Here is a 26,586-nt window from a genome sequence, read left to right on the forward strand (position 1 = left end):
ACAATTGAATAATCTGAGGCATATCAGTAGGGAGGGGGCATGACCAGGGGCATACACAGTATATGTGGGATTCTTTCAAAGTGGTGATCTGTACAAGAAAGAGTGTTTGAGTGCCTCCTTGTAAGATTTAAAGTTTGATTTTAAGTCATGCATAGTTCACCCTGATGATAATGTATTTTTTTACAATTGTAAAGAAATTTTGAAGAATTTTTACGTCTGTATATACATGCTCACTAATCATACTGCCTTGGTATACTACCGTGTGTCTAAAAAAAAAACAAAAAAACTGTACACTTTTGAAATGGCTGCCGAATAAGAAATATATGATTCTGGGGGAAGGATAGCTTATGGACTCAACTTTCATATGACATCAAAAAGTCTAAAAATAATTCATGCTTGAAAAAGCACTGCTCACTTTTGTAAAGGGTATGAAAATTAGGCTGCGTAGGAATCAGCCTTTTAAATTTGCGACAGGTGAGTCCGTTGGAGCTTACAAAACTGAAGTTGATATGATAAATTAATGATCAATTGCAATCAGTTTGGGTTTGCTGAGTGAATTTTATGGTTTATTAAATCAAACTTATATGCATGAGTAAACCGCAGTTGCATTTATTGTATTGTAGCATTGCAAATTTCCATGGTAGACTCAGTGGTGTGTTCATGTGAGACAGGATGAGGTGATGGTACATGCAGTGGCGTATCTAGGGGGGGCAAGGGGGGCACGTGCCCCGGGCGCCACTCCTTGGGGGCGCAAAAAAAAACGAAAAAAAAAACGAAGAAGAAGAAAAAAAAAAGAAGAAAAAACGAAAAGAAGAAAAAGAAAAAGAAAAAGAAAAAAACTCGCCCGGAAGGGGGGGGGGGGGCAGAAAACCAAATCAAACAAGATAAAAACAAAACATGATGATGACGCGGACAAAATGACAATGTTTATTGTGTTCACACAAAAATTCCATGTTCTGTGAGAGGAAATACGAACATTTTCGGCTCGCTCGCAAAAATGTATATAAAAAAGAAGGTAAGAACAAAACGTGATGATGACAAAATGACAGTGTCTATTGTGTTCACATATGTCATTTTATATTTAGCAGGCAAAATGTTTCACGGAGCAGCGGCAGCAATTTCTTTCGTTCTGAAGCGATCGCCAATTGGATCAAAAGAAGGCGCCAACGGTTTCGAACATACGGGGGGGGGGGGTGCGCAAAAAAACCCCGAATCAAACAAGATAATAACAAAACGTAATGATGACGCGGAATTATACAAATTTCGGCTCACTCGCTCGTACTAATTTAGAGTATTTTTTTCAAGTCCTCATTTTGTTGGTATAAATCGTTATCTATAAGGCCGTCACTATATCTTGATTAGAATTGTAAGATTTAATAAGCAAAAAATGACAAGAGTTTCATGATTTGTAAGCTGAAATACAAAAATTTTCGGCTCTCTCGCTGCGCTCGCTCGCCAAGATTTGTATTTAAAAAAAGAGAAGAGGAGAAGGGGGGCGCAAAAAAAAATCAAAAAAGATAAGAAAAAAACGTAATGATGACGCAGAAATATACAAATTTCGGCTCACTCGTTCGTACTAATTTAGAGTATTTTTTTAAGTCCTCAGTTTGTTGCGGTCGTCACTATAATTGTGAGATTTAATAAGCAAATAATGACAAGAATTCCATGTTTTGTGAGCTGAAATACAAAAATTTTCGGCTCGCTCGCTGCGCTCGCTCGCCACAATTTATAAAAAGAAAGATAAGAACAATACGTGGTGATGACGAGGACATATACAAATTTCAGCTCACTCGCGCGCACTAATTTAGAGTATCTTTTTAAAGTCCTCAGTTTTTTTGGTATAAATCGTTATCTATAAGGCCGTCACTATATCTTGATTAGAATTGTAAGATTTGGTAAGCAAAAAATGACAAGAATTCCATGCTTTGTAAGCTGAAATACAAAAATTTTCGGCTCGCTCGCTGCGCTCGCTCGCCAAAATTTATCAAAATTCATTACATTTAAATTACTCTCAAAAGATCCCTTTTAAGTGCTTGAAAAAGCATCATGTGGACTTTGTTTAAAGTCCCTACCGGGATGGGGTTGGGGTTGAACACTTTTTCAGAAATTAAGGGCGCAATTTTCGTGCTTGCCCCGGGCGCCGTTTTCCCTAGATACGCCACTGGGTACATGTTGCAATTTCCATGTTACACACTCTTATTTTTTACATCTGTGACTTAAATGAAAACCATCGCCCCACATTGCAGTTATTTTCAGATTCCTAGCTCATTGATTTACTTGATAACCAGATGGGGATTATGTAAATTCATTATTCAAATAGGCCTACATTTTGTTTAAAAAGGAATGTCACAGCTACTGGCTACTTACTATTCAGGTTACCCATTGACCTGAAGAATAAATAGCTGACATCTTTGACATTCTTTCTTTTTTTTGACAATCCATAATTGAATATTCATTGTTACATAATCCCTATACCTGGGTATCAAGTAAATCAATGAGAAATTCAATATGGGGTGCAAGTTTTTATTCAAAGTCAATGATGTTAAAAATCTAACAGTGTGTAACAGTGTGTCACTTGGTCATGATACATTAAGCTGGTATCTCACTGAGCGGCGAACGTTTGCGAACGTAGCGAATTTGAGATTCGCCAACTTTGCTGGCGAATGTTTGCGAAAAATCAAGGTTCGCTTCTGCCATTAGCGACAGTTAGCGACTTTTAGCGATGTTTAGCGACAATTAGCAATACTTATTAGCGAACGTTTGCGAAAGTGTTTGCGAAACACAGGTGGCGACTATTAGCGAATGTTAGCGAATGTTAGCGACAGTTTTGCAAATGTTAGCAACTGTTATAAAATGGGTTCAAGAATGTAGCCAATAGGAAGCGCTGAAATGAGTCACATGTGCTTCCTTTATTCTAGTCCCATTGCACTGCGTGTTAAATCCTATTGCCGATCATCTGTGCGCGCGGCGGCTCCTTTGATGAATTGCATGCATACGCGCTGTCAATCCTGTAAACAACTTCTAGTTCGGGCTGCCGGCCGGCCGGCCTTTTTCTTCCCTTGTGCATAACATGTGTGGCGCATGGCGTACGTACGTACGTACAGCATAGACCAAGCGTTGTGGGACTGGACGCGTACATGGAGTCACTTTGAAGGGCAAATCCAACGACTTAGCAGGTTAATTCTCACGCCGTTTTCAGAGTATGTTGTCTAGTAGGCCTATATGAGGAGTCTATATCAAGTCTTTAAGGTAAAGGGTGCATATTCTATGTAAAATTAGTAAGTTTTCATGCGGGAACTTAAGTGTCCGGAAACCCAACCCCCCATTATACTTACTAGTATACTGTATGTGCGGGATTTCCGAGTGCGACGTGCGTAAATGTTTGGGACGAACATCTTCGGACGTCTTGACCCACAAAGGTACGTGAAAAACGCTGAAAAATGCTGTTAGTTTTCGAATTTTCGACCCATTTTATAAAACAAATGATGCACAGGATTATTTCGTGGCGTTAGTGGAGGCGTAGCTCACTCTCGGGTATTTACAATGTAGTGCAACATGCACTCGGCTTCGCCTCGTGCATGTTTCACAATTGTAAATACCCTCGAGTGCACTACGCCTACACTAACGCACTCTATCCTGTGCATCATTTGTATATTTGCAAATCCCTTGCGACAATTGCGAATGCCTTGGGACCTGGAAAATTACCAGGCGATTATGCACAGTCAGACCCATAAAACGAGCGTACAGCCTTCCACTGCATCCAGATCTCTTGTGACCACCGCTCAAGATGGATTTCAAAAGCATGGAAATGAATTTCTGCCAAGAAGCTCAACGTGCGGCTATCCTTGAAGAGCTTCTTTGCCTAGCTGCTGCAGCTACAGCTATCATGCAGCAAAAGAGAAAAAGAGAAGATGAAGAAAAAAAAAAGAAAGAAAGAAAAAAAGAAAGACCGTTTGGGTCAGAGAGTGGTTGCTGCAGAGGACAGCCTTTGGCCAATACGAAAAGCTCTTGCAGCAGTTGCATGATGGAGATGTAAAGAGCTTTAATAGTCCAGGCTAGGCTCCATAGAAAGTGCACCTAACCGTGTTTTTTGATATATACAATGTTTTTTGATGGTTTCTTGTCAATTCGAGGGTGCTGATTCCAAATCCGATTGATGCCACTCGCGTAACCTTGAGCATTTTCGGCAAAACGCAAAAATCCAAAATGGCCGCCAGATATGCTAATTTTGGCCATGATAATCCCAGTTATATCAATTTTATGACAAATTATTCCATCAAATTATTTTAAATTGTTGTTCCTTGAGTAATTCTACTTGCACATGCAAGAAATTTTTCATTTGAAGAGGTACATTTAGTATTTTAAGCTTATTTTCAATTCAAAATGGCCGCCACTCCTAAACTCCTGTACTATATGAATGACAAAAAATATGCATAGAAATAGAAGACGAATTTTCCGTCACATACCTACGCTTTTATCAAGTTTTGCATGTGCAATGCAAATCTGATGAGTGCCACTAGCAAAACAAGCAAACAAACAAGCAAACAAAGAGAAAGTTTATTGTTTGTAGGCTTATTATATTCTTCTTAAGACAAAACTTCAAAATGGATGCCACTCATATATCCCTGCACAATATGAACGGCAGAGCGTGTGAAATAAACAAATTTTCTTCTTTTTTTTTTGTCACTCAGGTACACTGTTTACCAATTTGTGTGCTGATTATAAATCAGAAGGTTGTTCCTAACAAAGGCTGTTTTATTTTTTGATGCGAACATCCAAATTTGGATTACCTTAATCTGAATTTTTCCCTAGGTATTTGGAAAAATCCACCAAAACTTGAATTGACGCCAACATCAAGATCGTTTATCAGAAATTATTAGATATGAACATTTACTTGCCTTGAGATATTCAACATCAAAATATTCATTCTGATTTACAGAATTAAAAGGCTGAATCCTAGTTGATGACACAAATGAAATTTCCAATTAACTGTCCTGTTCTACATTATCTACACCCAGCAAAAAAAAGAAAGAAAAGAAAGTAAACACCTTTTCGAGGTCATATATTTCATAGAAGATTTTTACGAAAATCAATGTATTATGTACCATATTAAAGGTAACTTATTGGTTATTAAGCTCATAGGTTAATTAAAAAGAAAACTTTACCCATGAGTGAGCACATTCGTTTTTGTCCTCCAAGGCACAAAATTAAAAATTGCAAAAATTGACATGTTCTCTTTCATTTGCAAATGCCCTTCACGACAAAATTGACAACAAAAGACCAGTTTAACACAATGAGAGATATGAATGAAATAGGAAAAATAAGTTTTTGTACTTTATCTCTTTATTGCCTCTAAGAAAAACAAAGTGGGAAACTAAAGGGGGAAAAATAAGAATTTTCTGTCAAGTCAAACTTCAAATGACATATGGAATGAAAAAAATATAAACGTGGTTAAATGAACAGAATTTCTGTACTTATTTCTTTCAAGAACCAAACATTATTTACAATTTCCTTTTTTTTTTAAAAGCTCAAATTTGTACCATTTTTGACAATTATTGCCTCTTTTCTTATTTCATTTCAATTTAGATTTGACATAAGATGCTTTTTTTCCTCCATTATTTTTAGCCTTCATTGGTCTTTTAGGTTTTAAAGATATCTTAGAGATCAAAGGTTTGTTTTTGCAACTTAATTCATGTTTCTTTTTGTGTGAAATTCGTTGTATGTTCTTATTGTTCTATGCAAGAGCACATATGCATGAATGACATCTTGTTCAGTTTTGCAATTTTTACTTGTGTGCCTTGGAAGAGAAAAACAGTGGTGTTCACTCATGCGTTAAGTTTCCCTTTTTGTTGACCTACCAGGTTGATAGCCAATTAAATTACCTTCAATATGGTATATAATACATTAGCTTTCAGCCAAATATTCTATGAGATATCTAAACTTGAAAAAGAGTTTACTTTCTTCTTTTTTTTTTTGCTGAGTGTAAAAGCGATATTATACAAACTTTTCAGTCCCCTCATCCGAGAAAGAACATGAGGCAGGGGAAAGTGGAAAAAAGGGACCACCTCACTTCCTGTTGTCAAATCTCTGAAATAAAAACAATGCCCCAAAGTTTTAAATGTTAACCCAGATGAATTATACATGGTAGATGAATTTTACCGTTTTTTCGGAGTGAATGTGTTTGAGTATCGGCCTATGATGTCGAGGGAGACTCTGAGATCTGTACAGTGCTGCCTCATTCTGAAAGCGGTGTTATAACAACTTCACACTGCTCTTTAGTCTTCAGCATTTGCAGATTCAGGATTGCTCTCGGTAACCAGACCAGCTGTGTTAGAACTCTGAATGATGGCCTCCTTAATGGTAGCTGTAAACTAACTCCACTAGAGGTCTTTTTAACATGTATGTGGTGACATTACATTCACTTCACGTAGGAATTTGCAGATGATCTTGCCTTTACGTCTCATAGAAAGCCCTTGGATGACATGAGCCGAGTACTGACCCATCTCAAGACAATAGTGGAGTACTTCATCTTCTGGAGACTTTGCCCCAACCTTTATTAGATTATCATCAGACCCATGCCTTCCATCTTAGTAACCATCTTGCAACGCTATGTTCAAGGTAGCCCTCTGTGGCAAGTCTTTCAAGCATAGGCTAAGGAAGTCCACCCTCCTTCACTGGCACTCGATCACTCTCCCTCACACTGGAAGGAAAGGATGGCAAGTGTCACTAGTGCCGTCAACGCATACCCTGACCTTCCAAACATGATAGCAGAGGGGGGGCATTTCATGAAGCGTTTTGTCTGACAAATTTGTCTTACAAATTTGCTCTCAGCCAATCAGATGCAAGGAATTTAATAGCTTATAACAGTTTGTCAAAAAGAAAAGATCTGACAAAACACTTCATGAAATGCCCCCTTGAACAACCAGCCATCAATGCGCCTGAAATCCCACAAGCCTAGATTTCCCTACTGTAACTTGAAAGCTTTGACCCCAAAACAGGTTGGTGCAGATGCTGGTCTGATGTCATCTCTGATACCACCCAAGTTACATACAACACTGTCTCAAGCCATAGGGCCTCAACGGGTGGTGATCAAGCAAGTCTTCATGTGTTCATCCCGTTTCTGTGGCAAATAATCGCCCTCTGACCCCTGAGGAAGTGCTGAACATCACCAGATGTGGTTGCAATTAAAACAATTGCAGGACTAATATGCATCTTTAGTCTGAGAATTCTGCAAATTTGGGACTGATGTCGCCTGCTGCTAAACATACAATTAAAGGGTTCTTTAAAGACAATAAAAATGTCAGTTTTAGTTTTAAGACAAGACTGAATGAGATCATGATGTCAAAGTGTATATTACCAACACCTGGGAACTGTGAGAGAACTGAAAGAGGTATCTCACATTGCTCCTTGGTTGATGTTTAATGAACAGTTTGTATTGCATTAGGACAGTTTCGTTTATGCCTTCAACATTTTTTGTTGTTGTTTTAATTAAAGAAGAAAATCAGGTTTGCTCGATAATATCAAGGCGACACTTCTAAATTAAATTATATCAAAGTGATGGAGGTTATGATCCATTTCGAAATCGCCTCAGGACTGCTCCCTCCCCCCCCCCCAACTCCTTGATGGAAAAAAAATCTACAATGTAAAGGGTTTTTAGTTGTGTCATTAATGTCCGATGTGTTTTTGTCTGCAACCATGTATCCCTGCACTTACTGCATATAGGATTTTTCTATACTTTGTTAATATGGTTTTAGGGAAATGCATATTACAAGCTTTGCTTTCTAGCTTCCCCTCCATTTTCAACATTATTTGATAAATACTATGTATCAAGGCTCCTTAATATATTGTGTCAGTATTACATTTTTATATTCAACCTGCATGTAGAATATGATGGTATACTGATTCCTTGCGAGACGTTTAGTAAACTTATATTGTTGAGACTTTTGTTGAGACAAAATGAAATATATAAGAAATTGTGTTCAACATCGTAAGGTTTATGAATATCAAATGCTCATACATAGGCCCCCTATATATTGTAAGTGACACCCAACACATTGCACATGCAACACTTAATGATAGCGTATGGAAATATAGTAAATTTGTTCTATATTTCCATGCATATGATTTGCCATTCATATAGTACATAAGCATAGGAATGGCGGCCATTTTGAATTAAAAAAATGAGCTTTAAATGCTAAATGAACCTATTTGAAATGAAAATTCGCTTGCAAATGCAGATGGAGTAACTCTAGGAACAGAAATGTACAAAGTTTGGTGGAATAATTGGTCATATAATGCACATTATTGTGTTTATCACGGCCGAATTAGCATATCTGGCGGCCATTTTGGATTTTTGCATTTTGCCGAAAATGCTCAAGGTTGCGCGAGTGGCATCAATCGGATTTGGAATCAGCACCCTCGAATTGACAAGAAACCATTAAAAAACATTGTATATATCAAAAAACAAGGTTGGGTGCCTTCTAGCCTGGACTATAAGAACTTTCTCAGAGTGGATCCTGGCCTGTTTCAGGAGCTTGTTGAGAGGTTAACCCCCCGCATCCAGAAGAAGGACACAAACCTAAGACGAGCTCTTGAGCCTGGTCTGAAGCTGGCCATTGCATTGAGATACATAGCCAGTGGTGATAGTTATAAGTCCCTGTCCTACGGGTTTCGTGTTGCACCCAACACCATTTCGACCACTGTGCCAGAGGTCTGCCAGGCCATCTATGAGGAACTTCATGAAGAATGCATCAAGCTTCCTACAACGTACTGAGGAAGAGTGGAAGGAAGTTGCCCAGGGCTTCTCCTACAGATGGAACTTCCACCACACGCTGGGAGCCACTGACGGCAAACATGTGGCTATCCAGGCTCCGTCTCACTCAGGATCCGCCTTTACCATAACTATAAGGGCTATTTCTCTATTGTAATGTTGGCAGTTGTGGATTCCCAGTACAAATTCATGTATTTGGATGTTGGTTCCAATGGCAGCTGCTCAGACGCTGGAATCTTCAAAGATAGTGAGCTGTACTCAGCTTTGGAAGAGGGAGCAGCAGCCCTACCTCCACCAGAACCCCTGCCTGACGATGATCATCCAATCCCCTTTTTCTTTGTGGGGGATGACGCTTTTGGCCTCAAAGACTGGATGATGAAGCCCTATGCCACCAGGAACATGACGAAGCCTGAGAGATTGTTCAACTATCGTCTATCAAGAGCAAGGCGAATAGTTGAAAATACATTTGGCATATTAGCACACAGATTCAGATGCCTGTTAACCACAATGCTCCAGAAGCCTGAAAATGTGGAAACGATTGTGCTGGCTTGCTGCTGTCTCCACAACTTGTTAGCCGCTAGAACACCACAGAAGATCGCCAGAAGAGCTGACAGAGAAGAGACTGATGCAGACCATTACCAGTGGACAGATGGAAGCTGGGGGTCCAAAGACACACTTGCCTCTTTGCAAGTTGTTGGAGGAAATGTTGGAACCAGAAGTGCTAGAGCCCAGAGAGACTATCTCAGAGACTACATGTACTATGCCACAATTGGCAAGGTTTCTTGGCAGGACAAGGCTATTGATGTGAACAAGTACAGGAAGATATCTACCTGATTTTGAACTGTGTTCGGCAATGCCAAAGACTGATGATGGAAAGTTATGACGTTATCATTATGTGTAAATATCAATTTTTTGAAGGGTCATTCTGGGGTCCCCCCCCCCCACTCTCCACTCGGAAGCTCTATCTTGCTCAAGTCGGTCATGACTATCTCATTTCTATGATTTAGCAGAAAAGTGTACTCTGAAAGTATTGCGTATCGGATTTCCATTTTTTTCTGACATCATGACGTAAAATTCAATTCTTTGACACTACAAAATCGTCCCTATCGCCATTGTGTCACGTAATGTGTATTATGCTTATCGAAGAAAAAGAACAAATTCAGCGCAGAAAAGAAGTGTTCTGTCAATAATAGGCAAAATTTGATTAGTATGACCAAGTTCAGTTTGTTCACCGTGGTTTTGTTGGTATGCGCATTATGATTGTGAAGAATGTAATTACAGGTCTTTGGGAATGAATAAGAACTATGTAAGACCTTGTTTATTGATCCCTGTGAAATTGTTACTGATGAAATACCGTGAGTTCATTTTGTTTCTAGATAGGGTACCGATCACCGAAAGTTGTGGTTTTAACAATTCTAATTATCTACAATGTCTCTCGCTATGTATTTTCGGTCCATTGTGGTTTCAGATTCACGGATAGACCAGATTACAAAATCCGGTTTATTTGGTCTGCTACAAATGATAATGCATTCAAAGAAACATCCGAGTTATCTTTGCAGGGGTTCAATGTGACATGTAAAATAGAGTTTTCCCCAATGTGCATACAATTTCTTTCTCTATTGAAATTATGTTGAACTCATAATCAGTTGGCATAGAATGAAGGTAGACATACATATATACCAGGATAAAATAGTCTTTTATTACATCTCAAAATCAACGGTATAGAAAATGACAGCATCATATTTATGTTAACTACTGAAGCAAATTAAACTATACACAGTGCGTTCCTTAAAAAAAAAAGAAAAAAAAAAGAGGTAATAACAGTTCAGTGCAGAGACAACTGTCGTTCCAGTGCGTATCGGATTTCCATTTTTTTCTGACATCATGACGTAAAATTCAATTCTTTGACACTACAAAATCGTCCCTATCGCCATTGTGTCACGTAATGTGTATTATGCTTATCGAAGAAAAAGAACAAATTCAGCGCAGAAAAGAAGTGTTCTGTCAATAATAGGCAAAATTTGATTAGTATGACCAAGTTCAGTTTGTTCACCGTGGTTTTGTTGGTATGCGCATTATGATTGTGAAGAATGTAATTACAGGTCTTTGGGAATGAATAAGAACTATCGTAAGACCTTGTTTATTGATCCCTGTGAAATTGTTACTGATGAAATACCGTGAGTTCATTTTGTTTCTAGATAGGGTACCGATCACCGAAAGTTGTGGTTTTAACAATTCTAATTATCTACAATGTCTCTCGCTATGTATTTTCGGTCCATTGTGGTTTCAGATTCACGGATAGACCAGATTACAAAATCCGGTTTATTGGTCTGCTACAAATGATAATGCATTCAAAGAAACATCCGAGTTATCTTTGCAGGGGTTCAATGTGACATGTAAAATAGAGTTTTCCCCAATGTGCATACAATTTCTTTCTCTATTGAAATTATGTTGAACTCATAATCAGTTGGCATAGAATGAAGGTAGACATACATATATACCAGGATAAAATAGTCTTTTATTACATCTCAAAATCAACGGTATAGAAAATGACAGCATCATATTTATGTTAACTACTGAAGCAAATTAAACTATACACAGTGCGTTCCTTAAAAAAAAAAGAAAAAAAAAAAGAAGAGGTAATAACAGTTCAGTGCAGAGACAACTGTCGTTCCAGTGCGTATCGGATTTCCATTTTTTTCTGACATCATGACGTAAAATTCAATTCTTTGACACTACAAAATCGTCCCTATCGCCATTGTGTCACGTAATGTGTATTATGCTTATCGAAGAAAAAGAACAAATTCAGCGCAGAAAAGAAGTGTTCTGTCAATAATAGGCAAAATTTGATTAGTATGACCAAGTTCAGTTTGTTCACCGTGGTTTTGTTGGTATGCGCATTATGATTGTGAAGAATGTAATTACAGGTCTTTGGGAATGAATAAGAACTATCGTAAGACCTTGTTTATTGATCCCTGTGAAATTGTTACTGATGAAATACCGTGAGTTCATTTTGTTTCTAGATAGGGTACCGATCACCGAAAGTTGTGGTTTTAACAATTCTAATTATCTACAATGTCTCTCGCTATGTATTTTCGGTCCATTGTGGTTTCAGATTCACGGATAGACCAGATTACAAAATCCGGTTTATTGGTCTGCTACAAATGATAATGCATTCAAAGAAACATCCGAGTTATCTTTGCAGGGGTTCAATGTGACATGTAAAATAGAGTTTTCCCCAATGTGCATACAATTTCTTTCTCTATTGAAATTATGTTGAACTCATAATCAGTTGGCATAGAATGAAGGTAGACATACATATATACCAGGATAAAATAGTCTTTTATTACATCTCAAAATCAACGGTATAGAAAATGACAGCATCATATTTATGTTAACTACTGAAGCAAATTAAACTATACACAGTGCGTTCCTTAAAAAAAAAAGAAAAAAAAAAGAAGAGGTAATAACAGTTCAGTGCAGAGACAACTGTCGTTCCAGTGCGTATCGGATTTCCATTTTTTTCTGACATCATGACGTAAAATTCAATTCTTTGACACTACAAAATCGTCCCTATCGCCATTGTGTCACGTAATGTGTATTATGCTTATCGAAGAAAAAGAACAAATTCAGCGCAGAAAAGAAGTGTTCTGTCAATAATAGGCAAAATTTGATTAGTATGACCAAGTTCAGTTTGTTCACCGTGGTTTTGTTGGTATGCGCATTATGATTGTGAAGAATGTAATTACAGGTCTTTGGGAATGAATAAGAACTATCGTAAGACCTTGTTTATTGATCCCTGTGAAATTGTTACTGATGAAATACCGTGAGTTCATTTTGTTTCTAGATAGGGTACCGATCACCGAAAGTTGTGGTTTTAACAATTCTAATTATCTACAATGTCTCTCGCTATGTATTTTCGGTCCATTGTGGTTTCAGATTCACGGATAGACCAGATTACAAAATCCGGTTTATTGGTCTGCTACAAATGATAATGCATTCAAAGAAACATCCGAGTTATCTTTGCAGGGGTTCAATGTGACATGTAAAATAGAGTTTTCCCCAATGTGCATACAATTTCTTTCTCTATTGAAATTATGTTGAACTCATAATCAGTTGGCATAGAATGAAGGTAGACATACATATATACCAGGATAAAATAGTCTTTTATTACATCTCAAAATCAACGGTATAGAAAATGACAACATCATATTTATGTTAACTACTGAAGCAAATTAAACTATACACAGTGCGTTCCTTAAAAAAAAAGAAAAAAAAAAGAAGAGGTAATAACAGTTCAGTGCAGAGACAACTGTCGTTCCAGATTCCTTTCATGGACGGGAAAATGTGTCAGGTCAGGACCAATCTGTTTATTAAAATGTTGTGGTTTAACGTGGATTTGACTGGTCTTGTACTCTTTTTTTATTGTTTTTTTTTATTAAGTTAATCAATTTTTTATGCAACTTTTGTATCTGTGTCGTGAGAAACGGTCGGTTAATCAAGTAGTTGGTAATTGAACAAGCGACGACGGAAATCGTTCAGTTATCAGAATTTAACGAGCTCATGAATCAAATGGAAACAGCATGACATTGATCATTTCAATTTTAGATTTTCTTGGAACATTTGAAACTTGGAAAAAGTGGGTTGGTACCTGTCACATTCTGAATGGTAAAAAAAAAGTGATGCTCGACAGTGGTGATGCAAAATAGGTGTCAATGAATAAAGATAAAGAGTCATTCCTTAATAAATCTGTTAAAGATCTATGGTACAAAATTGTGTAGTTGAGTTGAGAAACCTTTCCCCCCTCCAAATTCACATGTAGAGTGCACTCCATAAATGAAATTACTTACAGTTTATTGGTAATATATATGAGAAAAGCCATAAATCCTGAAATGAAAAAAAAAAGAAGACAATTTTATATCAAATATCAACAAGACAAAAAAATATAAGAAAATTACATTTATTACAATGTAACGAACTCAGTCTCGAGTCTATCTCCAGTTATCTGTATAAGGTGTAATAATAAATGATTACTACAGCTTCCAAACATTTTCATTTGCTGGCAATTCAACTTCATACTTGTGAACTGAAATGATCAACAACAGCGGAAATGCCAATAAGAAATATGAATAAACTACAATGAAAAAAAAAAAAACTCTCCTAGTCTATCTACGTACCTTCTTTATTTGTGTTTGTAATATGAAACGTACATGACAGTGTTTGTTTAACATACAAGTGTATATAGTTTATACTAATTAACCAAATCATATCAGACGGTCTTTCCTGGTAAGGGAGTAAAGACATAAACACCGAAATAAAAAAAAAGAATTAAAAAACCTCAAAATCAACAACACACGAAATTACAATCAAATGAAATAAAAAAAGTTATAGACTACAATATGCAAAACCCTCTCTTGTCTAGGTTTTTCTGTGGGGTTTCAGTACGAAATAAGACAAAAACACGTTTTCAAAATTGACTAACTTGCAAAGGTGACTCCATACCTATGCACTCAAATTATATCACACTTATTTCTATTCTTGGTAGCATAAGTATACGCATACATACGCAAATAAAAAAAAGGAAATGACCATTCATGAATTCTAGCTCTTGAAATCAACAGAGAATATAAAAGATGTCGTTAAAAATTACACACAAAAAACTTATCTTGTCTACGTTCTCTGTAGGGTTTCAATGTGAAATGTAAAAACAGGTTTTCAAACTTTACTAACTTGCAAGATAACTCCATACCTATGAACTGAAATTATATCACACTTGTTTCTTCTCTTGGTAAAATGAGTATAAACATGTAAGTACCCATATAAAAGGAAGGTTATTCATGAATTCTGAATCTTAGAATCGATAACACAACATGTGATAAGAAAATTACACAAACGATAATATAACATTGTTTTTAGAGTTTTTAACCGGATTAAGTAGTGGTGGTGGGTGTACTGGTCTGGCAAGTGATTGGGCTGGCTACGAAATCACGTCCGGAGAAATTCACTAGCGAACCGAGACTGGAGTTTATGCCATCACTGCCTGTGGTCGTAGGTGTCAAGGTGGTGGTGCTGGTGGCGCTTGGCTCTACCTGCAGGGTAGCTGGCTGGCGGGTATACTCTAGCTGATATGGAGGGTATAGCTGTTGCGGCTGCGGAGGGTATAGTGTTGTTGATGGTGAACGTAGGCCTACTGCTGTGGCTGATAGAAGTACTGCTTCTGTTGCTGCTGACTGTGCTGCTGCTGCTGACTGTGCTGCTGCTGCTGACTGTGCTGCTGCTGCTGACTGTACTGATGCTGTTGAGTGTGATGTTGTTGATGCTGCTGCTGCTGCTGAAGGCAGCGCCTACTGCCAAACTCCAGAGTCAGGGCCAGCACCTGCTGGCTGTAGTCAATCCATTCCTGGCCTTCCGGAATCCTAGTCATCAGAGTTGCAAGGTACTGAGCGAAGCTTTTAACTTCTGCCTCGTGGCTCGAGAGGGATACGTTCTGTCCTAATCTCTGCTGCATTGCCTGATCTGCTCTAGCCAAAATCTGGAACAGAGAGAGAGAGAGAGAGAGAGAAACAAAAACATGTCATCAATAATTTTGTTAACAATTGACACGTATAAGCTCCCAAGACAGATCATGACTACTTTTCACAGGTATGCACTATTATGTACACTAAAACTCTACAATGATACAAGATACCTTGAAGACACTTGAAATTAGGCCCTACATGAATAAAAATCCATATATAGAGCACTTCATATTATGGACTGGGTGACTGATAGACAAGTGCATCTCTACAAACAGTACACTGCATGGAAAGAAAATAAAAAAAAGAAAGGTTGGTTACCTGTGAAAGCATTTCATCAGTGTTCTCATGGATGGTGAAGGAATCTCGGCAGAACAGTCTACTGGCAGAAGCACTCTGCCTATTGACATCCTTATCAAGTCCCTTGTGCCCAGGAAGAGTGCTGGTGGATGGAGCAGAAGGGATGGAATCTTCATCATCACTGCATAAGGAGGCAACTGACGGCGGTTGTGATGTTGGTTTGGAAGAAGCCTTGGAAGAGTGGAACTGCAGCATAAAAATATCAACATGTCAATGCTTTGATAATAGATGAAAGGACAGTAAACCACTTTTATGTTTATTTTTGTTTGTATTTTGAAGGAATTGGGTGGGATTCTCACGTGGTGCGTCACCTTGCCACGCCTCTTCTTGATATGTGGGCAGAGGTAAGCAAAGTTGGTCATTGTCCACTGGTCCGTAGCTGTGAGCTGCTCATCTGCCTGTCCAGACTTCTTGCAGCTAAGCTTGACGAACCTGGTCCTGTAATTTTTCAGGAAACCCATGACCTGCTTATCTGTAAAACAAAACAGAAAATGAATATATACAGTGCTGTATGTAAGTTCTTGTTTAAAATGTTTCGCGGACCCTAAATAAATTGCTTATGTATCATAATTATATGTTTCATTGTTATTTCATTCAACATGTTATTTGTTACAAACTTGATAATTATTCCCAGGACCATGTAGAGCAGTATGAATAAAATTATTCAACTGCTGACCTTGTCAGGGTTACATAAATAATACAACTAGCGGAATTAAAAACGCGCAAAACTCTTCTTACCCCGCCGGTAGCGAAAAATTAGTCGCACGAAAATATCCACTTTTACAGTAACTGGGATTATGCATAAAAAACATCATGACGTCATCAAAATTGCATTATAGCATAATCGCATTAATTCACAATACTCCAAATGAAATATATTAATCAACTCACAGGTCGGTGCGGGCCGGCCCTTGTCTTCGAATTTCTCCTTGACAAACTGCTTCACCACCTCTCTCTTGGTAGTTGTGTCCTTGAACTCTTCCAAATAGGAGTTGTAGAACATGGGGTATTCTTCAAAAAAAAGCAGCTAAAAGTTCTTTGTCCTCTGATGTCCAAGTATAGGAAACACCCGACTTCTTCTTCTTCTTCTGTTTTCCTTCCCCATCATCAGAGGGTGATGAGACAAAAGACTCCTCATCCTCTTCAACCTCAGTGGGTTCATCAGCAGCACCAGGGGGGTCAGCAGCAACCTCCTGGACTGGAGGGAGATCTTCTTCAACCGGGTCCAGGGCATGGTCTTTCCCCGTCCCCCGAAGGGCCTTAACTTTCCTTTTTACAACTTTCTTCTTCAGCATGACGAACTAATACACCTATGACAAATTTCTCTCAATGGACCAATTTTACATAGGAACCATGTGTTTACGTGTTCGCTAGCAGTGGCGAATCAAAAAGAATGTTAGCGACACCTTATTACGACCGTTTGCGAATTCTTGCGAATGTTTTGCGAATGTTTGCAACCGTTAGCGAAAATACGAATTCGCAAAGGTTCGCAAAGAAATTTTGAACCTGTTCAAAATTTCTTTGCGACAAGAAAAACTGTTTGCGACAATAAAAACCGTTTGCGAACTTTCTTGCGAATGTTAACGAACCTTTTGCAACCGTTTACGAACCCTGGCAAATTCCCAAATTCGCTACGTTCGCAAACGTTCGCCGCTCAGTGAGATACCCCCTTTAAAAATGAATTAAGAGCCATAAGTTTTTACTCAGTCCTCATTAATGGTAACGGAGTACCATCGCAGTAACAGTGCCACTGCTGTCCTTTGGAAGTTCCGACAAGTCTTTCCGCATGTAAGATGCCCAACACGTGCAACATCCTGACTCACATGAACACACCACTAAGTCTACCAGGGAAATTTGCAATCCTACAAAACCGTAAAATAAATGCAACTGCGGTTTACTCATGCATAAAAGTTTGGTTTAATAAACCATAAAATTCACTCAGCAAACCCAAACTGATCGCAATTGATCACAAATTTATCATATCAACTTCAGTTTTGTAAGCTCCAACGGACTCACCTGTCGCAAATTTAAAAGGCTGATTCCTGCGCAGCCTAATTTCCATACCCTTTACAAAGGGGGGCAGTGCATGATCATTCAAGCATGAATTATTTTTAGACTTTTTGGTGTCATATGAAAGTCGAGTCCATAAGCTATCCATACATATAAAGCTTTCCCCCCAGAATCATATTTCTTATTCGGCAGCCATTTCAAAAGTGTATAGTTGTTTTTTTTTTAGACACACTGTATAGCTTTACTTGTTCGAGCATGGCTGTGTCTGGATCTATGTTTGTCTCTGTGTGCGCTTGTGTTGTGTTGTCATTTCAACCCCTTAACTTTTTAGGACCTATCTTCCTACATGCTCCTTTGTTTTTCCAATGTCTTCTCCGTTCTGAATGGGAGCGCCCGCGCATTCATTTACTTTGATACAATCCTAGTCATGTGTAATCTTTTTGTCTTACACTTTGCACTAATATAAAGTCGAATTATTCTTTTCACCCTTTACCATTTCCATAGGTTCCTACTTGCTAAAAAAATTGTACAAGTGTTTTTTTCAAGCCCTTCCATATCCATAAAAATTCAGTTTCATTTGAATTTGTCTTGATTCCACAATTATTAAATTACATTATAATAATGATATCATATATATTTTGTGTATGTGTACGCAAATATTATTATACATACAAAAGCAAATGGTTGGTGTCGTTATCTCGAAACTCACAATTCCCTATGTATCTTGATGTTCGTTAAGCCGAAAATAATTGTACATGTAGTTTGTTGATTGCGTTATTCCAAAGGTTCGTTAATCCAAAATGAAAGAGAGGTGCGTATATAACTAAAATTCAGAATTACAAACCTTCTTTCTTTTTCAGATGAACGAACATTCTGAATAACAAACCTTATTTCAATTTCGAATTAACAAATTTTCGGAAAAAGGAACATGCTTTTTACATTTTCGTAATGACAAACCTTTGGAATAACGAACTGTTTTTGTACATATGATATTCGTGTAATTTTACATAGGCCTATACATGATTACGTGCATTTCGTAATTCACTCTGTTATCGTTTACACCTAGTGCAAATGAAAATTTGTTACTATTGTTTTAATTTGTTCATTTTTTGTACAGAAAATAAATAAAATAAAATGATTTATTTGTGAATCCTACTATCAGAAAAGTATTGAACTAGAAATGTCGCTACGGCGACTGATGCCTCTGCCATAATGCATGATTCTCCCAATAGGTGTATAGTACAATGTCTTGACAATGTGTGATGACAGTTTCACATTACTGGCAAAATATCGAAATAACAGGTTTGTCAGATTGAATGTTCACTTTCCACGAACTGGGTTTGCTATAATTGTCTATTAAAGAGTGCAGGTACACATATTTGGGGAATTGAAAATTTTTACTTGACTTCTGACCGACCTTATTATAAGTTTATGCATTGAGTATAATTTTCAAGGTATGAAGAAAGAGTGTAATTATAGTACAATTTTTTTTTAATTTAAACCTGACCTTTGACCCTTAACCTTTGACCTTTGACCTTCTGGCTGGAAATTTCCAAGAGAATCTCCATCAAGTAATACATGTACATATATTAAACACTTTTAAAACTAATAATGCAATCATTGCATATACTAGTATACATGTATGAGGGAAATACAGTAGTAACATTTTGAGGAGTTGACCTTGACCTTTGAACCCCTGACTATTGACCCATGACCCCTAAATTCCCTAGATAATCCCTGCCAGTCAGTACATGCATAGGGCCTATGTACCATGTTTCATGAAGATACATTGAACCATTTGCGAGAAAAGTGATATTGCAACATTTTCACCTAACCTTTGACCTTTTGACCTTTGACCTTATGACATGAAACTCTCTGGAGAATCCTTACACAGTAGTACATGTCTACACTAAGTTTCAAGAAAATAACTGCGGGCATTGCATAGATATGGGGGAAATAGCAACATTTTTAGCATTTGACCTTGACCTTTTGACCTTTGACCTCTTGTCAATGTCACTAGAATCTACTCAACTAATTGTCCCATCATACATCATCCTTGGACCAAGTTTGGTGAAAGCTGCTTAATCCAGTTTTGAGTTATCACATAAACAGATAAATTTTAGGATTTGATCTTGGTCTTTGACCTTTGACCTCTGTCCGATTTCACTGAAAAACTAATCAAGTAATTGTCTCATCATACATCATCCTCCAACAAAGTTTGGTGAAATTTACTCCATACAGTCTTGAGTTATCGCGTAAACGGATACAATTTCATGATTGACCTTGACCTTTGACCTTTGACCTTTAGCCGATTTCACCCAAAATCTTATCAAATCGTTGCCCCATCATACTTCATACTTGGACCACGTTTGGTAAAATTCCAGTAAATATTACTCAAGTTATCGCGTAAACGAAAGCGGACGGACGTACTGACGTACGTACGTACGTACGGACGGACAACCCGAAAACATAATGCCTCCGGCACCACTTCGTGGCGGAGGCATAAAAAAAAAAAAAAAAAAAATCACACAGTGACATCACCCACTTTGAATCGCACGCTGGTTCTGTGCTTTGCTGCCCACTTGTTTATTATGTGTATTCTAAGATCTCGATCCCTAGCAGTAAAAAATTTGATGGTTGGCGTCATCTATCGACCACCCAACGCCAATGCCGATTTTTTTTTTTTTTTTGGCTTAATTTCTGATTTACTGATTCCTCTCTTTTAGATAAGGATTCCTTTACAATTCCTGACTTTAATATAGATGTGTTGTGACAATGTGTCACAGGAGTTTTGTGAAATTTTATTGTCATCTTCTTCTTCCCCCTTTTTTTTTTGCCCCTCATTTCTAGGCTGACTAAACTTGCTGAAGACTCTGAAACCATGATTGATAACATATAATTTTCTAACGTAACTCCTCAAATTAACTCTTATGTTATTCTATTTGATATGTCAGATCATTATCCTACTATGGGTCATTATAAAATATCAAGCAAAAATGTTAACAGTGATGGGCCTTGCCCATTGAAAAGAGAAGTTACTCGTCTGCGTTTAGCTCGTTCACGTGACAATCTTGATAACGTGGACTGGTCACACATTTTACACTATGAATGAATCAAATCCTTCATTTACACACACACACTCACACACACATATTACATGAACAATTTGATATGCCAATCCCATAGCAAAAGCATTTTGATAATAATTACCCCCCCCCCAAAAAAAAAAAAAAAAAGAAGAAGAAATGTTCCAAGACTTCCTTGGATCTTGAAATCCCTATTTCGTCCAATTCAGAAAAAACTAGATATATCGCTACAGCGACTGATATGCCTCCGCCATAATGCATGGTTCTCCTAATAGGTCTATATTACAATGTCTTGACAATGTGTGATGACAGTTTCACACAATTGGCAAAATATTAAAATGACAGGTTTGCAACAAATGTGCTGAATGTTCACTTTCCTAGAACTAGGTTCAATTGGATGAATGATTAAGAATGTCAGAGTGCAGGTATTTGGGGAACTGATGATTTTTACTTGACTTTTGACCCTTTTATAAGTTTATGCATGGAGTAATTTTCTAGGTATTGAGAAAAAGTATAATTTCAGAATCAAATGGGAAAATAGCATTATCTAAACCTGGCCTTTGACCTTTGACCTCACAGTTCCAAAGAGAATCACTGTTAGGTTGAACATGCATAAATATGTAAGTTTCATGATGATACCTTGAGTTACTTTTGAGATATGGAGGAAAAAGTGCAATTCAACACTTTCACTTGACCTTTGACCTTTTGACCTTTGACCTTTTGGCAAGAAACTTCCCACAGAATATATATCGGGTAATACATGCATACATCAAGTTTAAAAAAAAACAACCTTCAGGCATTGCATAACCATAAGGAAAGTAGTGATATTTTGAGGAGTTGACCTTGACCTTTGACCCCTGAACTTTGAACCATGACCCCCAACTTCCCTAGATAATCACTGCCCATTGGAATAAGCATATATACTAAGTTCCATGAAGATACCTTGAACCATTTGCGAGATATGGAGAAAAACATGAATTTTCAACCTTTTTTAATTTTCACAAAATAACCTGTGACCTTTGACCTTCGACCCTGTGACCCTAAAATCCAAACAAAGTATTATCCCCCCAGGATATACCCTCATACCAAGTTTGATGTAAAACCGGCCACCACACGGTTCTTGAGATATCGACAAAAACGTTATGGGACGGACGTACGTACGGACGGACGACCCGAAAACATAATGCCTCCGGCCACTTCGTTGGCGGAGGCATAAAAAAAATTGGTCACGAAGCAAGGCCAAGCGTCGCACACACAAACAGACCCTCTTAAATTTACTTTTTCATGTGTAAAGACGGAACAAGCGAGGGCACCATCACCAAAAACAATAGGCGTCTTCGTTTTACCATAACACACCTTCATGCCAAATTTGAAGATGATCTAAGAAGAACTGCAGCCAGTAGAGTGCTCACAAGAAAATCTCTGCGGCGGACGCGGCGCAACGAGGCCAAATCCATAGTATCCTCCGAAGAGCTCTCCGAACTCTGTTCGGGGGATATCATAATGAGTGGATGACCTATATGTCAACACTCAGCATACTTTCACACCCCATGATAGCATACTATGCAAATGATATGCAAATGAGTCCATTATGCCCAGTGCATATGGATATATGAAAGATTGAAAATACTGAAAAATGTGAAATACACACACTTTGTATGACTACGTTCCTCTTTAACTGGAACATTTTCTCTGTGTGTACAGCTATGATTGTCATCTACAGAAACATTCAAATCCAAACTTCAAAACGTTACCTATTCCTCTCACACTGAGGACTATAATTGCAGTCTATAATGTTCGGAACAATTGTATTCTTTATCTGGTATGTGTTTGTTGTTGTTTGCCATTTTCTTCTCTGTTGTCATGCTTGAAAATGTGTTATATCTATCTTTTCATTTATGAAGCGCCATGAGCACTAAAAAGCGGACCTGTGCGCTATACACGTAGCCACTATTATCATTATCATTATCATTGCTACATATGTACTTCTACTACTATTACTACTACTACTACTACTACTAATAATAATAATACTAAGACTAATACTATACTAATTGAACTCTGCAATACATCTTGTAAAACTATGTCTGCTGATTCTTTAACTCCTTTACATGTATCAGTGTTTTTTTGTGAGTGAATATATGCTACTGTCATACATTGTATAGTACATGTGTGAATAATGTGCACAGCTATTAATATTTACCAGGTACCATATTTTTTCCTTTCATTGATTTCACATTTTTCACAGAGGAAGACATTCAAAACTACAGAAGCACTCTGAGAGCGCAGACCTCCGCCAAGCATGCAGCTCATTTCCACCACTGATCTTGTTTTTCCATAGAAGTGATTTCCACCCATACATACTTATAGCATTGTGTGCTGAAAGTCGCCCAATTTCCCAATATAGATCAGCCTTTGTTACGTCATGAACCCTCAGCTGCACGGCGCGCCTCGCCCTAGCAGAAATTATACAACACATGTATGGAATCTTGCCATCTGATTGGATAAATGCTGGTCACATGACATTCAGAGGAATCGGCTATCCAACGCTCACACTCAATGGCAGTGCAATAGTCGACTATTGAACGGTACAAGCGAGCCGGCAGTGCAATAGACCCTAGGACACACTGAACTTGTGTATCGTACAGCTAGCTGGCATTGATGCATACGCGCACCCGTAGGGTTTGCGCTGCGCCATACCAGCACGCAACAACCGTTTATGTGTACCATACCACCACCGGTCACCTACGCACGTCGCACGGCCATGCGCCATTACGTTATCATGGCTACGTAGACCTACCTCTTTTCACCCGAGCTTTGTTCTCGTCTCTGATGAGGATCTCAGCGCATTGCTAATCATGAGTGAAATGCAGCAGCAAATACTAAGAAAGTGATCAAATACAGTGTGCTTTAAATAGAGGTAAGCAAACTCTCTAGACCTAGCTATATAGGGTGTTGTTAGACCTTTTTCAAGACCTAGGGGGCCTACCAGAGATCGAGCCAGTAGTGGCAGTACGCTAGTTGGCCTAACTTTAAGCGTTGGCGTTCGCATACGTAGTTCTCGATCTACCTATTTAGGGTTAAAACATATCTATTTTTGGTCCAAACTGTAGGCCATGCCTAAATATTTCGATATTATGTGTTGTATAAAACAAATATTCAATGTTTATCATTCGTGCGACGGTACCGAATATTACATTCGGTACAAGTTTAACCGTTCTATTCAACTCCGCTTCGCGTCATTGAATAGAACGGTTAAACTTGCACGCTCATGTAATATTCGGAACCATCGCACTCATAAACATTGAATATTTGTATATTATACAACGTCCAAGTAGATCCTTGTAATTTGATTGGAGGATTGTTGGTGACGTGATATCAAATAAGTACTCCATTCAACGCGCCGTGCAATTTTGGTTCTATTTTTGCGTGCAACTTGGTTCGATTTTTTCGTTCTATTCCACGGTTCGAGAAATTGTACGGTACTGCGTGTACTGTGTGTTGCATATTGACAGTCGCATGCAGCTAGCGCAGGTACATGTGCCGTACATATTATGCATGCGCGTACGTAGGCCTACGTAGTGGTAGTGTACGTGTATGAACGCTAGTATAGCTGTGACCTGTACACTGATTGCACAAGCCAGAAAGAGAATCGCAGTGGATCCACATGTTAGTATGGCTATATTTTTCATACATATATAGACTTCTAGGCCTACTTAGACCAAAAAGATCTACTTGGACGTTGTATAAATCAAATAGTGTATGGTCTTTACTCGTGCAATGGAACGAGATTTCGCACTCGGTGAAAGATGAGGCGCACTATTCAACTCGGCTTCGCCTCGTTGAATAGAGCGCCTCTATCTTTCACCTCGTGCGAAATCTCGTACCATTGCACTCGTGACCATTCACTATTTGTATACTAGAGCACGCACTAGTGCGCGCATGCAAACCTCAAATACGCGCAGCCTGAACTCCCAAGTTCATTGACCCTACCTGCCAAAATATCAAAAATCCTTCATAAATTCCTCCAAAATTCTCAGATCACTACCAAAATTTGATCATCTGTTACTTGTATCAATCTAAACCTTTCCTGCAAGTTTCATCCAAATTCGTTACCTACTTTTTGAGTTATTTTGCACACAGACAAACTAACAAACAAACAAACAAACAAACCAACGGTAACGAAAACATGACCTTCCCCCTGGGCGGAGGTAATAACACAGTAACAGCAGATTTGTGACAGAAAAAAAATCTACTTTATCTGCAGATTATCCTATCATTGTTTTGATAGCAGAAATTCTAAAGAATTTGATAGGGTTGGGGTTTTAGGTGGTATGGAATTGTTAAATGGTATTGTGAAATTCAAGTATCAGAATGGCTAATCACTTTCGACATCCAGCTGAATCCCTGCTTGGCAAACTGCTTGGCACACTCTCTTATTGCCACAAACTAGCATTAGACTAACATGAAAACATATGAGTGGGACTGTAAGGACAGCAGCAATTCTGCTTAACCCACCACCTAGGCTTCAGTTTCTGTACCCGTTCACATGGGTGAACCGACATTTAAGAATTTTTAGCTGGCAGAAATGTATCGATACATTGCTTTGAAAGTGATTGCTATACAGAATCAGAGTATGTGAGTTTTGTCCTGGCAGCTCATATTACAGGATATATAACAGTAGTTCAGTGTTGAATTCATGTTCATGGAATACAGCAGTGAACACAGAAATGTACACATGGACGTTACATGATCAGGAGTTGATATTTTCACGTTGTTAGATTTGCGAATAGTACCCAGATCGGAGAATTCCCACAAATAACCCAAGGAAAACAGGTACGGTATGAAGTCTCATTAATAAAGATTGTCTTTGATGCATTTGAGGGTCACATCATTGTCACAGCAAGTCATGACTGTGTATAGTTAGTGTAAAGTGTATTTACATAATATGCACAGCCCTGTAGAGTGCATTTACATAATATGTGTATGCACAGGCCTGTCACATCACTATCACAGCAAGTCATGACTGGTACTCTTAGTGGTCTCAGTCTGGTGGCCCCTGGCTGGGCCCCCTGCCTTGGGCCAGCACTTAGGCTCCTGGCCTCGGCCCGGCCTTGGGCCCTGTGAGCCCCGTGGGCCCCTGGGCCACTGGGCCTGGGCCCACTTGGGCTATGGGCCCCTGGGCCTGGGCCCACTTGGGCTCTGGGCCCCTGGTTCCGGGCTAAGGCCCGTGGCCTTGGGTCCGGCCTTAGGCCCCGCCTTTGGCCCGGCAGTACTTTGTACATTGTCTATGTGAAATCAGGTTTGTCTGTAACTGTATAATTACAAATAATTACAAATAATCACAAATGATCAACAGGTCCATACTACATATAGGACTATATGAATATATGAATATATGATTATATGAATATATGAATATATACAATGTATGTGAATATATATATTATTATATATGAATATATAAAAGCGATCAGGCATTCTAGTCTAGCAGCCAGAAAGGGTCCCCGTGCACCCCCCCTAAAAGAAAATTCTACGATATGTTCGAAGATCGTCAGAACCTGTATTTTCCGAATCCGGTTGTCGCCAGCGGAAAAAAAGGTTGCGCGCGCGTCTTATTTGCATATTTCTAAGATGGCCGCCGCCCGTTGCTAGGAGACGGATTATTTTTGAATAACTTTAGTTAGGAATAACAAATTACCATAAAAATGGTATCATTTTGAAGAGAATTAAATTTCTTACAAGCTGATATCCCATTTGATGGGATAAATAGTTGTTGTCATGAAATATTAAGGAAGGAATTATTTTTTTTAGCATTTTTCTAAAAAGATACGGAATTTGGTTA

At 38.3% G+C, this 26,586-nt stretch overlaps 2 protein-coding genes across 2 annotated transcripts in view; both read left to right on the plus strand.

Annotated features, from left to right (window-relative positions):
• The first annotated feature begins 8,926 nt into the window (after window positions 1-8,926).
• LOC140244618 (uncharacterized) lies at window positions 8,927-9,604 on the plus strand. Its single transcript, XM_072324242.1, has one exon. It carries the CDS (start codon window positions 8,927-8,929, stop codon window positions 9,602-9,604), a length of 678 nt encoding a protein of 225 aa, XP_072180343.1.
• Window positions 9,605-23,582: 13,978 nt separating this feature from the next.
• LOC140244628 (uncharacterized) overlaps window positions 23,583-26,586 on the plus strand; it is a 31,448-nt gene continuing 28,444 nt past the window's right edge. Inside the window, exon 1 of the mRNA XM_072324252.1 lies at window positions 23,583-23,661. The gene's annotated coding sequence lies outside the window, so the exon portion shown is untranslated. The remainder of the gene's footprint in view (window positions 23,662-26,586) is intronic.

Source organism: Diadema setosum, chromosome 2 (genome assembly GCF_964275005.1).
Source record: "Diadema setosum chromosome 2, eeDiaSeto1, whole genome shotgun sequence".
Classification (NCBI taxonomy): domain Eukaryota; kingdom Metazoa; phylum Echinodermata; class Echinoidea; order Diadematoida; family Diadematidae; genus Diadema; species Diadema setosum.

Bases quoted from the DNA above. Each gene is read 5' to 3' on its own strand.
- LOC140244618 (XM_072324242.1), top strand. From the start codon at position 8,927: ATGTTGGCAGTTGTGGATTCCCAGTACAAATTCATGTATTTGGATGTT.